This window comes from Barbus barbus (genome assembly GCF_936440315.1).
Source record: "Barbus barbus genome assembly, chromosome: 35".
Classification (NCBI taxonomy): Eukaryota; Metazoa; Chordata; class Actinopteri; order Cypriniformes; family Cyprinidae; genus Barbus; species Barbus barbus.
In genome coordinates, this window is record NC_136763.1 from 14,382,415 (window position 1) to 14,395,511 (window position 13,097).

At 36.0% G+C, this 13,097-nt stretch overlaps 2 protein-coding genes across 4 annotated transcripts in view; one reads left to right on the forward strand and one right to left on the reverse strand.

Moving 5' to 3' along the window:
- Nucleotides 1-1,653: 1,653 nt before the first annotated feature.
- LOC306854734 (protein FAM72A-like) lies at nucleotides 1,654-5,683 on the reverse strand. Of its 2 annotated transcripts, XM_079392976.1 has the most exons (5): nucleotides 5,382-5,683; nucleotides 4,889-5,082; nucleotides 4,714-4,791; nucleotides 3,882-4,006; nucleotides 1,654-3,259 (listed from the first exon to the last, which is right to left on the reverse strand). In XM_079392976.1, the coding sequence occupies exons 2-5, from the start codon at nucleotides 5,032-5,034 to the stop codon at nucleotides 3,165-3,167; spliced, it is 444 nt and encodes a 147-aa protein (XP_079249102.1). In that variant the 5' UTR covers nucleotides 5,035-5,082; nucleotides 5,382-5,683; the 3' UTR covers nucleotides 1,654-3,164. The 2 variants fall into 2 exon arrangements, with proteins under 2 accessions (XP_079249102.1, XP_079249103.1); XM_079392977.1 differs by lacking the exon at nucleotides 4,714-4,791 and having other exon boundaries at nucleotides 5,382-5,510.
- A 1,081-nt stretch (nucleotides 5,684-6,764) lies between these two features.
- Nucleotides 6,765-13,097, forward strand: part of LOC306855030 (SLIT-ROBO Rho GTPase-activating protein 2) — a 112,741-nt gene continuing 106,408 nt past the window's right edge. For both annotated transcript variants that reach the window (XM_079393415.1, XM_079393413.1), the window contains exons 1-2: nucleotides 6,765-7,102; nucleotides 7,552-7,981. In XM_079393415.1, the coding sequence (XP_079249541.1) occupies nucleotides 7,915-7,981 (67 nt within the window). In that variant the 5' untranslated portion in view covers nucleotides 6,765-7,102; nucleotides 7,552-7,914. The remainder of the gene's footprint in view (nucleotides 7,103-7,551; nucleotides 7,982-13,097) is intronic.

The window sequence follows — 13,097 nt, forward strand, 5'->3', positions numbered from 1 at the left end:
TGTTATCAGCTGTGTTTGTCAGGAGGTGTGCACACATACAAAGGGCCGCTGGATTAGGGACAAGCGTTCTGACAAATGATTTATTTATTGAGGTGTGGAGGTGGAGGTGTTTATAAAGGCAAAGGCTGTTTTGATAGATAGGTCTGAAAAACTGAAAGGAGTTGCTCAAGCTGTGTCTGAACAGTTATTACAAGTTATCACAGCTAAAGCAAGTCAGCATTTTCCAGAGAAAAATGAGTTTATTCTCAAGTGGAAAATAACTTATTTGTGGATGCGGTTTTGGGTTGCTAAAATAGCATATGTTGATTCCAAGAATTATTAAAACATTCCCATATCTTCCTTTTATGGGCAATAACATTTGCTCATTTGAGATTATGGGCATGGATTTTGGCCTGATGGAAGACAGATACAATATTTTGACATTTCAAATGCATTATTTATGCAATATGATGGTTAAATTTATAAAAGGAATAGTTTACCCAAATATAAAAATTTGCTGAAAATATACTCCAAGATGTAGATGAGTTTGCTTTTTCATCAGAACAAATTTGGAAAAATTTAGCACTACATCACTTGCTCAGCAGTGGATACTCTGTAGTGAATGGGTGCCGTCAGTGATGTAATGTTGAATTTCTCCAAATCTGTTCCGCAAACTTTGTTTGAATGTTTGATTTATTTATTAATTTAAACTTCCAGACATTAATAAATCAGCCTACATTTAATGGAGAATGTCTGTGAAGTACAATGTTCAGGTCATACAGGATTTTATTTAAATTTAAATCTGGGTCAGTCCAGCCTTGTTTATTCAAATGAATTCTTTCATAGTTGCTGCTTTGTGTCATAGTTCTGCTGGAAAATGAATCTTTGTTCTATATGCACAGTCATTTGACTGTTTTGGTTCTATCTGTTAACCTTAATGCCAAAAAAAAAAAAGTTCTTGCTAAAAACAAAACAAAAACAAAACCCCAGATCATGATGAAGGTGTTTCCTGGATGTGTGTATGCTTTCGCTGGTTTCTAGTGAATTGTTGGTCTCACTTACTGTAGGCTTTTTTAATCTGTCTAGCCACTCAGAGGTGAATCTGAGAAATACCAGAGATTGTTCATGTCATTTCAACAAAACAGCTCTGCATCTGTGTCAGCATGTAGCTAGAGTTTTTGTCACTTTTCTGACAATTGTTCTTCTCGTCTGGTTCTGACCATTTTCTCTATTATACTTCAAAATAAATATAGTGGTTGAAATAAAGGTATAATATTTTTCTTTGTCTTAATTAGTAACAAAAGAATTACACTTTCCACAAAAATATTAAAACAGGACAACTGTTTTCAATTTTGATAATTTGTTTCTTAAGCAGCAAATCAGCATATTAGAATGATTTCTGAAGGATCGTGTGACACTGAAGACTAGAGTAATCATGAAAATTCAGTTTTGCCATTACAGGAATAAATGACAATTTAATATATTACAATATAGAATTATCTTATTGTAATCATATTTCACAATATTACTGTTTTTATTGTATTTTTGTTCAAATACAATACTTGTGTAGGTTTTGATCTGACATGCAATGTAAAACAAAAGGATGAATGTTCAAAACGGTTTAAAATTACAGTGTTATTAAATTACAGTAAAAGGAAACATACACAGGCACATCCACATTAAAAATTTAATATCAAGACATTCAGCATACAAAATAACCCAAAGTTTAAACCAACAACATATTGTCAGTGCAGATCAAAAGTATACAAATGTTTTTTTTTCATCCCCACATGGCGCAAATGAAATCACGTCAGTATAAATACAGTATCATGTCTGTTAATAAATACATTCAAAACAGATAAATCACATAAATCCTCTGTTAATAAGTTAAAATGCAAACATTTTTCGCCATTTTATTTTGGTCATAGATGCATACTAAAGATCGCTTCAAGGCATAAAAGAGCCAACCCCTAAAAATGCTACACCTGAAAGCTATCACAATAGTGGTTGTTTACTCTTGTTGCTGTTATTTTGACTTAAAATGCAACTTTCAGTACAGCATGACGTAAAATGTTGTGCTAAGACGTTTACAGTGGGGCATAATAGCCTTCATATTTTTCAAATATTTAAAAATGATCTGTGAAAATCATATCATTACACAGTGAAATGGTAAACAGCTACTGAGCGACTATCATGTCTTTAGAAAGCAAAAGAAATGGAAGTTGCAAATCATTTTGTTACCTCCATAGGAAAAAAAAAATAAAAAATCAGAAAGCTTAAAAATGCTTTGTCCAGTTTGTCACACGGTGTCATGCAGAATTTACAGTAATTAAGTGCAGATTTCGTTCTGTCGTTTTTCATGATTGCCCTGGTGACAAACAGTGAAACATAACTGGAATAATGAAACAGCATTAATTGAAAAGAGTGTGCCATGCAAAGTTCCATAATGATAAATTAAAGTTGTTGAAATGCCAAATGAGCTGAGACCTAAATACTCTACTCAAAGCTGCCAAGTCATTTTGTGCCACTTCAAATGTCAAAGTCGTGAAAAGAGCAAAATTTGAAAACAGAAAATAATCAAATGAAAGACAATATTATGCAGGGATGAACCTTGTTTAGAATAAATTTACCAATTGATATCCATCTTCAGGGGAGTTTATGTGACATTCAATTGAATTAGACAAATATACTGGTAAACCATTAAAACATGGTAAATGTCAGTCATTTCCTTCCTATAAAACCACCTAGACTTGTGGAACGAGCATTTTATTTTGCTATCTATCTATCTCATTTGGTTGCCTCCCAAAAACTGCATTAACACCTCAAAATAACACTACTGGATAATCTTTAACAGTCTGATCCATTTGTGAATGTTGTATAAAGACATATGAGGATAACGTTGTAAATCTTTAAATCCAATCATCATGTTTTGTGCTACTGCAACCGTAAAGCAAAGAAAACAGAAACATCTCTTTGGTAGTGGCACTCTGACATACTGAAATTAATCTGAGAGGATGCAGAAAGAAAATGCATTTAAATCAAGCTGGGATGGTAAAGACCTTTTTTCTTTTGCCTATTCCCAGTCAGCTAAAGACAAGACAATGTGCTTTAAACGGAGACTTGTGTGAATGAAAGTAAACTAGTTTGCTACCGTCGGAGTCTACTTCCTTTAGATGTGTGCGTTTCTATCTGAGGTACTCTTCTTCTGAGAGACTGTCCAGGCTCTCGTCATCACTGCCCTCCAGTTCTGGAAGATCTCCCCACAGCAGCAGGTTCTGCCCTATGAAAGAGACAGACTTGTATTATTTATTTTTGAAACATTTATTAACTTATGTCTGAAATATGATCTTTACACTAACGTTCAAAAGTTATGGTCTGTAAGATTTTACGTCTTTGAGATAAGTTTTCTGCTCAATATGGAGGCTTTTATTTGATTAAAAACATAGAAAACACTAAAATTTATGAATTATTATTACAATTTAAAACAAATGTTTGTTTTTTATATATACTAAAATGTAATTTATTCCTGTGATGGCAAAGCTGAATTTTCAGCATCATTAGTTCAGTCTTCAGTATCACATGATCCATCAGAAATCATCCTAATATGCTGAATTGCTGCTCAACAAAACATTTCTTATTATCAACATTGAAAACAGATGTGCTGCTTAATATATTTTCGGAAACGCTTTGCTAAAAAAAGAACAGCATTTATTTTAAACAATTATTTTCTTTACTGTCATTTTTGATCAATTTAATGAATCCTTGCTAAATAAAAAAAAAACTCTCACTGAGAGTTTTTTTTTTTATGGCTATGAGCAGATAATCTTTGAAACAATGTTAGCAATGCTGTCGGACCATAAGCAGAGGGCATAGACAGTGTTTTTGCATCAGACGTCCCAAACCTGTTGCATCCAGTCTGTTGATGGTGGACACAGCCTCACTGTTGAACATCCAGAAATGACCATTGTTGCAGGACAGCAAGCAGGGCTTGCATGGGGCCACCACGTGATATCCCACAACATTCCCACTGAATGTGCAGAAAGAGCCAGAGAGAGACAAACAAAAACACCTGATTCAAATGCTTTGTGAGACAAAATGAAACAGAACAGCAAATGGCTCAGTGTTAACAATGGACTGAACATTACCTAAACAAGTTTGATGCCAACCTACAAGTCTAAACATGCTGCAGTGAAAATTAAAAAAAGGATAATACACTACCATTCAAAATTTTAAGTCTGGTAATATTTTTAATGTGAAAGGAGGGGTAAAAATGTGAAACACTATTACAACTTTTAAAAATAACTTTTTTATTGTAAAAAGCATCTGCGATTTGTTCTTGTGATGGCAAAAGCTGAATTTTTGAATTCTGCTGAATTTTCAATGCTGAAAATTATTCTAATATGTATTGGTTAATAAACATTTCTTATTATTCATGTTGAAAACAGCTGTGCTGCATTATTTTGTGGAAACTGAGAAACATTTCATTTATTTTATGAATAGAAAGTTAAAAGAAACCTTTTGTAACATTATCCATGACTTTGTTGCTTTTGATCAATTTTATGCATCCTCGCAGAATAAAAATATTAATTTCCTAAGAAATTACTGACCCCAAATTTTTGAACGGTACTGTATATTACCATATCTGTTATCAATAAAATTTATAATTCCATTCTCTTGTTATCCTAAACAATACGAGTAAAAACTATGAGATAGTAGTTCTAAAGACTTCTTTACCATTTCAAACAAGCAATGTCTCTTAATTTGCATTTGCAGCTTTCAGTGGAATAGCAGCTTGCCACAAAATCAACTGTCCTAAATGGGGGGGAAAACGCAGACTATTAAAAGGATCAAACAAAAAGAACATGACGACCACGTTTATAAATGTGAAGTCTGATCACGGATACCTCACCTATTTGGTGGTATGTCGGTTGAGAACAGCTCTATTTCCGTATCAGCCAAAAGTACTGCTTTCATCCCTCTCATGCACAGCAGACTGTCACAGTATATACAGTTGACTTGCGTCACACACTTATTCTTGAAATTTGAAGTAGACATTGTTGAGTTGAGATCTTCTCAAGTAAATCTCCGAACAAGCTCCGGTTCCTGTTGAAATTATAACAAAGAGTCAGCACCTGCAGCAGATGTTTAACCTGCACCTGTCTAGTTAGCTGTAGCCTGTTTGCACCTGGAAGTTAATACGTTAGCAGTATTTCCAAGTTAGAGTCTATTGATCACAAAAACAGAAAAGCCCTTCACATTGATATTATGGGTGTAATGACAGCTCATTTTACGCTTCTGTTAGAAGAGGCTACGAAAATCTGTGCCTTTTTCATCAGAGAGCTAGCTAGCCAACTAAAATATGATCTAGTTTGTCACTAAGCATGCCATAAAACCATTCTTACCTGTCACCGGATATCAGATCGTTCTAGATCTAGGCGGCAGAGAAACACATTGTACTACTGTACAATCTCTCTACAGTCACAACGGGGTTTAGTTTTCTAAGCTATGTTTGTTTACGTCCGCGTCCGAGCGGATATACACTTCCTGAAAGATTTTCAAACAGCCCGATCTCTAACGCTGATTGGTTCTAAATTACCATATCTCACACATGATTGGCTCAGCTCAAATTCCTTAGATGATTGGTTGCAGTGCCTTTCCGCAAACCACAAAACCACTAGGGAGGGGAAGTCCGAATCGTTTCTGCAAGTCGGTTCTTTCGAACGAGTCGTTGGCAAAGAACTGGTTCAAAACGTGTTCAGTGATTCAATTATCATAACGTGGTCCCTGACATCCCGTTGTGGTGGATAACATGTTCCAAAAATACCATATAGGTACATATTGCTGTTTATTTTGATTCAATATTATTATTAAGTTTGTTTATTAATGCTATGCATTTTAGGATAGTTTATTGCAGCAGTGATTCAGCTCATTAAACACAAAGTTATTTAAAACTTACAAATAATTTGCATTTGAAATATTTATTATTTTATAATAAATATATATATGTAAATAAATAAATATATATAAATATATATGCTTTTCCATGTTCTATTCATTTGTTCAAACCATCCCTGCAAGAGATTCAGTTCAGTTGTTGGCAATTTCAAATTGATGATTCCATGTTTTCTGGCTAGTCTGTTCTGTAGCTAGCGAGTAACCTGAAAATCAAACATGAGCACTATATTCATTAAATGCACTGCAAAAAGGTGAGGTGCGAGGTGCCTCCTGATCGAGGATACACCATGGGATTCATAAGTATGGAAAGTATTTTTTTCTCATATAGGACGAGCGCATAAATTCTCACCTTTTTTTAAGCAAAACATAATTTTCACTTAGTTTGCATAGCTTGTTGGACCGACTGGAGAATTCTTCGTGAATGAATCTTTGTGAATGAAAATTTGTGAACCATCTGATTCATTGAAAAGATCCGACTCGCAAGGATTCATTCACGAATCAGACATCGTCCAAAAAATTAAAAAAGAATAAACACATAGACAAAAATAATTTCTGATGATTATTAATCTTATTGTTATGAACATCGACGATATAAATTAAAAGGAAAAAACAAACCAACAGTAAAAAGGAAGGCTGTAAAAAGGCACTTTGTAAATATATATAGTGATTTAATTTACTGAAGCCTTTAAAATCTGCGGCATGCAATGGACGTATGAAATAAAACCGTCTTAATGCCTCAGAAATGTATCTTTTGCCAAGTTGATAGATTCATGTCGTGTTCGTGTGTTGTAACCAATGACAATAGAGAGGGGTTGTTCTTTCTCTTCCATGAATATAGGCGGGGTTTGAGTTTGGGAAAATTCAGAGAATAGCGCAGCAGCAAAGTCTTGAGGGAGAAATCTGGTAAATGAAACTCGATTTTAGACATGAAAATCGCCTTTTAAGGTATGATCGACTCAGTTCAACAGTATGTGATACGGGCGCATTAGGCATTAGAGAAACCTCCGCGATCCTCCGGATGAAATACAGGAGTCTACTTAAGGAAAGCCCTGCCTGAACTATTCAGAGTCACCAGGGGCCTCTCTGCTTTTCACATCACGTTCCTCATAGCCTCTTTCATTTTAGGACTATAGAGATTTAAAGTGCTCAACAACCCTGCAGTCTTCAGGTTTGGCAGCCTTAAACGTGTTTTACATGATATGAGTGCTAAAGTGCTCTTTAACCCAATCCTCTTATGTGTGCAGTGCACTGGAGGTGTATCTCTTAGATTAAAAATAAAATCATAAATGGCAGCATGTCAGAATGCATGATACTATGCGTGTTTAATTGATGTCATATTGTTATGTGACTGTTACTATTATGAAATATGGCAACGTTTTTATTTTTTATCATGGAGTAACGTTAGCCTACTAAAAATTGTGAAATGTCAATAATATCAGATTTCCTCTTCACATTTTGTTATTTAATATGCGTCAGTTTACATTGTTCAGACATTGTAAAGAGGAGCTTTAATGAGGTTGAATGAGAAAACGAAAATATTTTGAGGAAGTTTACTGGAAGGAACTAGTCTTTACAATTCTGATTCGTGTGTGTGTGTGTGTGTGTGTGTGTGTGTAGTGTGATGCTGGGAAGTCTAATCCATGCCTTCGTCCAGCACTGAGGAGCCTCTCTAGCCTCACTCACTCACACGTCTGACCGCCGGAGGAGGAAGGCTGAAACTTTTGAAGGCGCTGCGTCTGGATCCTGTGTGAATGAAGGGTGGGATGAAACTCTTCTTTTTGGCTTCATATCCTCGCGTGTTGTCACGGACATATTCAACATAGGAAGCCAACTGCAGCTCCAACTAATAATGCGGCGTGATTGAGACAATACCCATCCACTGCTTTCCATCCCCTATATTCACTGGATATCTGTAGACGAAGTGCGGGCGAAGAGGCTATTGTTCTGCGGTGTTTCTCGCTGTGACAGGACTTGATCAATATGACGTCCCCGGCTAAATTTCGAAAGGACAAGGAGATTATCGCCGAATATGAAACGCAAGTTAAAGGTAAGTGAAATATGTCGCATTCTTCCACGGCTACCATTGTGTTTTTTGATGGATAGGTTACAATGTGTATGTAGGAGCACAAGTGTTGCAAACGCCGAGAAACCCGTTGTTTATTTGACTTTGTGAGGAAACGATGCTAGCTCTTCTCCACATGTGGCAATGTGTCCAGAATGATAGATGTGCGATCGGGCAGTCAGTCACTGGCCTGTGTGAGAAGCGATATTGTCAATAGATACTAACTCAAATCTTTTAACCTGGTTTTTACTATTAAAAACTGAGTTGGTGTGTTATTTATGAGACGTTTGTGCTGTTTTTGTTTCCTTCAGTCAGCTTGTGTAGGTTGTAACGTTACGTATAGACAAGGCAGGGCGTTTTCTTTTGCACTGCGTGTCTCAATACGAGCTGGTGTGGTGTGGTGCGGTGTTCAATCATTTTGTTTTAAACATGTGAGGTTAGTTGACATAGATGTTTTACAGTAGGTCAGGGACGTGGCAACACGTTTAAAGCCGTTTTGAGTTTTATCTGACCGAAAACTGTTGTGGCTTGGCACCACTGAGCGTGACTGAAGTAAAGGTGTGATGCTTGGTGACAGTTCGCTTATGGCTGTATCAGTTTTATTCATCCAACGCTGTGTAAAGTGTAACTTTGGAAGCTTAGGTTATGTTTTCTAATTTTTTGAGTAGTATTGTAACGCAACGCGTGTTTTTGTATCACTAGAGGGATTCCGGTGTTAAATATTCGGTGTCTGAGATTTTCGGTGACGCTGGGCGGAGCATACATGAATATTCACGAGTTTCCTGTTTCGCGTTAAAGCGCCACTGAAAATATCAGTGCACTAGGATCATCACAGCACAGAAAGTTTGACGTAATGTAATTATGTTTCAGCGACAGTGGCGCTCATTTAGCCTTTTTTTAGCTTTTGAAGTTTTGTTCATATGAGCACAATAGTTTGTAGATTGCATATGTTATATTTGATTTCATGATTACAGCAATTAATTTGCCTGCCTGTCATTAGGATATGCCTTTAACATGTGTTATAAACCCTTTCCAGGGTCTTTTAAAGTTTTGTTGGTAGTGCAACTTTAAAATACACTGTAGTGTTTATATATAATAATAATAATAATCTAACATACCCAAGTGTCTACCTTGAGTCTGGTGTGTGGGGATATTGTTCTCCACAAGCCAGGCACAGGTTATCCAGAGGTTCTATGGAAGGTAATCAAGGTGACATTATATTCTTTATCACATGTAATACATCATCCCTTTTTTATATAATAAAAAAACCCTGATTCATTCAAAAGGCATAGACCCAGGTCTTCACGCATCTGTGCAATGTATGCGTCTGTGCATGAGTTTAAATAAATGATCTTTCCTTCCTGAGGATATATTACCTGGCAAGACATTGAATTTAACTTTCAATCTTAAAGGAAAAAATCCACTCTCTTATAGTGTAATAGAACAACAGACACCATAGAGTGAAACAAACCAGCAGTGTGCACCACTGGTCTCTGTCATCTAGCCATTCAGTCAGGAGGGGTTAGGTTATATTGTCTTTTCTATACACACATTTGCGATTTAAAACTAGAACCAAAATAACCTGCTGTCTTTATTGTATTCATAAATGCTAAATAGCCACATAATGACTTTATCTTTTATCATCACACCATGTTTCTAACCATTTGGAACACTGTGTTAAGAATGTTTATATTACAATTTAAATGTATTACAAAAACATGAATTTATTACTAAAGTTGGGTTGATGTTATATAAGCTACCAACTGAGCAAACAATAAGAAACACCACAGAATGATCACAACTGAAACTTTATGATGTCAACAACATCAAAGATAAATTTATATCAGTTATTAACAGTTTTAAAGATTGTCAAAATAAATTAGGTACATAAACAAAAATGTTTGTTGGCTCAGTAAGTTGGATTGTATCCTCAGGCACATCAACAAATGAATAGCTGTAATAATTAAACATACGACACAATCTACAAACTACTGTGCCTAAATTAACAGTAGCCTGAATACCTGCTGAACTTCATCACACTTTGAAGCGTTTCTTATTCTGAAAACAGTCAATATTTTCAGTGGCGCTTTAACGCGAAACAGGAAACTCATGACTATTCATGTATGCTCCGCCCAGCGTCACCGAAAATCTCAGACACCAAATATTTCAGAACACCGTTCCCATAGAAACATCTGTCTGATGAAGTAAAACGAAGCTGTTATTAATTGAAAGACGAATTGAATGATTCACTTCATTAGCTCCCTGTCATGTTATTCACGCCGTTATGTGTGCCTGCTCTTTTGTGTATTTGCCCGGTTACTGGCACTTGAATAAAACAATTGAGCAGCCCTTGCCTGTTGCTGCTGACTGTGGGGAAAATCTTCATTAATAAGAGCCAGTTAGAGCTCATCTAGAGAGTTACTCATCTATGGGAGTTTACATTCAAGTAGGTCATTGTGACATACAAATATTGCTACGCAGAACCAGAGCCTGGTTTAGGGTGTCTAAATGCAAGTTTTGCATGGGAATAGCTAAAACAGTTCAAACCAGCCTTTGATAGTTGTGTGTGTGTCTCAGCATGGTCTTTTGGCTGGTTATAGAAGGGTTTTGGTCAGTTTTTATAGGTAATGAGGCTGGGAGACCATCTTAAACCAACTAGGACAATCAAGCCATCTTAGCTGATTGTTAGTTTAGTTCAGCAGTAGGGAAATTGGAATTTTTAAATGTGATTTCCCCTCCCAAATGTAATGGAAATCTTGAGATGAAATCTTAAGTCAGTGAAAAATCATTACAGTTGCTGAATATAAACTCTTATGGTTATGCTCAGCTCACAGGTTTTCCTCTAAATGGGCCAGGGCCCACTAGAGAGCTGCAATATTTACATTAACATTTATATTTAGTTATTTAGCAGACGCATTTATCCAAAGTGACTTACCAATGAGGACAATAGAAGTCATCAAAACCAACAAAAGCTCAACAATATGCAAGCGCTATGACAAGTTTCGGTTAGCCCAACGTATTATAATATCATTTAAAATAAGTAAAAAATCTAGTATAATTAAAATAACTAAATCAATATTTTATACATTCATTTTCAATCTGAGCTGCTGTCTTTAAAAAAAAATATTAAAAAAAACCATTCCAAATATTGTCAATACCGACAGTTGTCATTTTTAGCAGCCTTTAAGTTGATAAATTTATATCCGTTTTCTTTAGTGTTTTTTACAGAACTGCAAAATTGAATCATAATTGCATTCACATCCCCAAGAAATCTAATTCCCAACACACTGATCTGCTCTTGTGCAAAAAGAGACTGTGTTTCAGTTTATAAAATAAATGTAAATCTATAAACCTGATATTAATTTTACACTATTGTTCCTCCTCCAGCTCCTCTCTCTGGATGCTGTGTCATATCACTTTCTCTTGCCAATTTGAACCCCTATCCTCCCTCACAAGCAAATCCCTATTACTTTGCCATGCCTGGAAAAAAAATGCTTGTAGATCAGTTTGCTCAATAATCTTGAGCTGACAGGATCTGGAAAGAAACAATAATAAGCATGATTTCTTCTCTCAGGAATTGCAAGGGCGCACGCTGAAAAATGGCCTAGATTTCGAAAGCAGCCATGCCTAGTGAAACATCGCTGATTTGGCTAAATAATCTGTCATAAATTAGTGGCAGAAGAGGAAGCAGTAATTGCTTGGTGATCCATTTCTGTGCTGAGGCAACCAGACGTGAGGGGAAAATCTGAAACTGGAGAAGTCAGAGAGAGACACATCAAAGCTACGTACAGTTCTAACTGGATTATCATTGATTAACATCAGCTTGATGCGAAACATACAGTTTTTCCATTGAAATCATGTTCTTATACCCAATGCCCTGGAGTTGTTGCTGGTATCTTAAACTATTAAAAACCAGTGAATACATTGGCTTCAGACAAACAGAATTGCAACATTCTGACTCTTGTTTGCAAATCTCAATACCTCGGGTTCTCCATTCTGATCTTTTATAAAGAAATCAATTCAAAGGCTCAGGTAAGAGCTTCTCTTACCTGAAAGTACTGAAGGAGATGGAAGAATGGGCTTGAGTTTCCAAGGATTTGCGGGAAATATACAGCTGTTTTTCACCACAGCTGGTTGGAAGGATTGGATAATGTAGCTATAATCCCTCAGACATGGGAAGTGAGCCTGTCAAGCAATTGAAAAGTGACTATGCATGTAAGAGCTTTCTGAAGCTGTGGGGAAACAAAATGATTGACTGCTCTAATTGGCATTGGTAATAAAAAAAAAGCCTAGATGCTTTGCCCCTATTTATGTGCGGTGCCTGATGTGTTTTAACAATAGAAAGAGAACCAGAAGTGTTTGGACAGATTGTTTTAATGAAGCTTTAAACACAAACATTTTCTTCATTCATATGGCATTAGTTCCTGTAATTTATAGATGGTAGAGAAACCGTATAGTGCAAAATAGATTAGGTCAGGCAATTTTTGTAGATAAATTAATTTTAATAGTATCTTGACGCCTATGTATGTAGGTCACTGTTGAATTCTGTTTGAAGTGCTGATGCTGTTTTTTGGGGGAGGGTGCAAAGCCTGCTAACATTTTCCCTCTAAACATATTTCGGCAGAGTTTCTCACATTTCCCTGTTTAAATGTCAGTAATGAACCACGTTCATCCAGTTTCAAGGCCCAAACAGACCGTTGCTTTTGATTTCATCTTCTTTGTTCTCGATCTCACTCTTTGACTGCACATTTCTAATTCTGCAACAGCATGTGTTTCTGCTGACAAGCGAAATAGTGAAGTCTTCACAACCCGAGCAGCTGTTATTCGGCTTTATCTGGCAAGAAAAGATGGAATGGGAATGAGAAAAATCTTGGTTTCTTTAGCAGTGTTTTTGTATTTTCACACATCTGGAGCGTTGAGCAGACAGGGTGAGAAATTGATTGGTCGAGGAGACTGAAAGATTCAGAGGCTGATCCAATGAAAGACATCAACATGAATATGTGTTAACATTAGCGATCAATATATAGACCAAGCTTATTAAATGCATAAAGATTTTTATATGACTATTGACAGAATTGGTCTCATTGTGATCCTATATTGG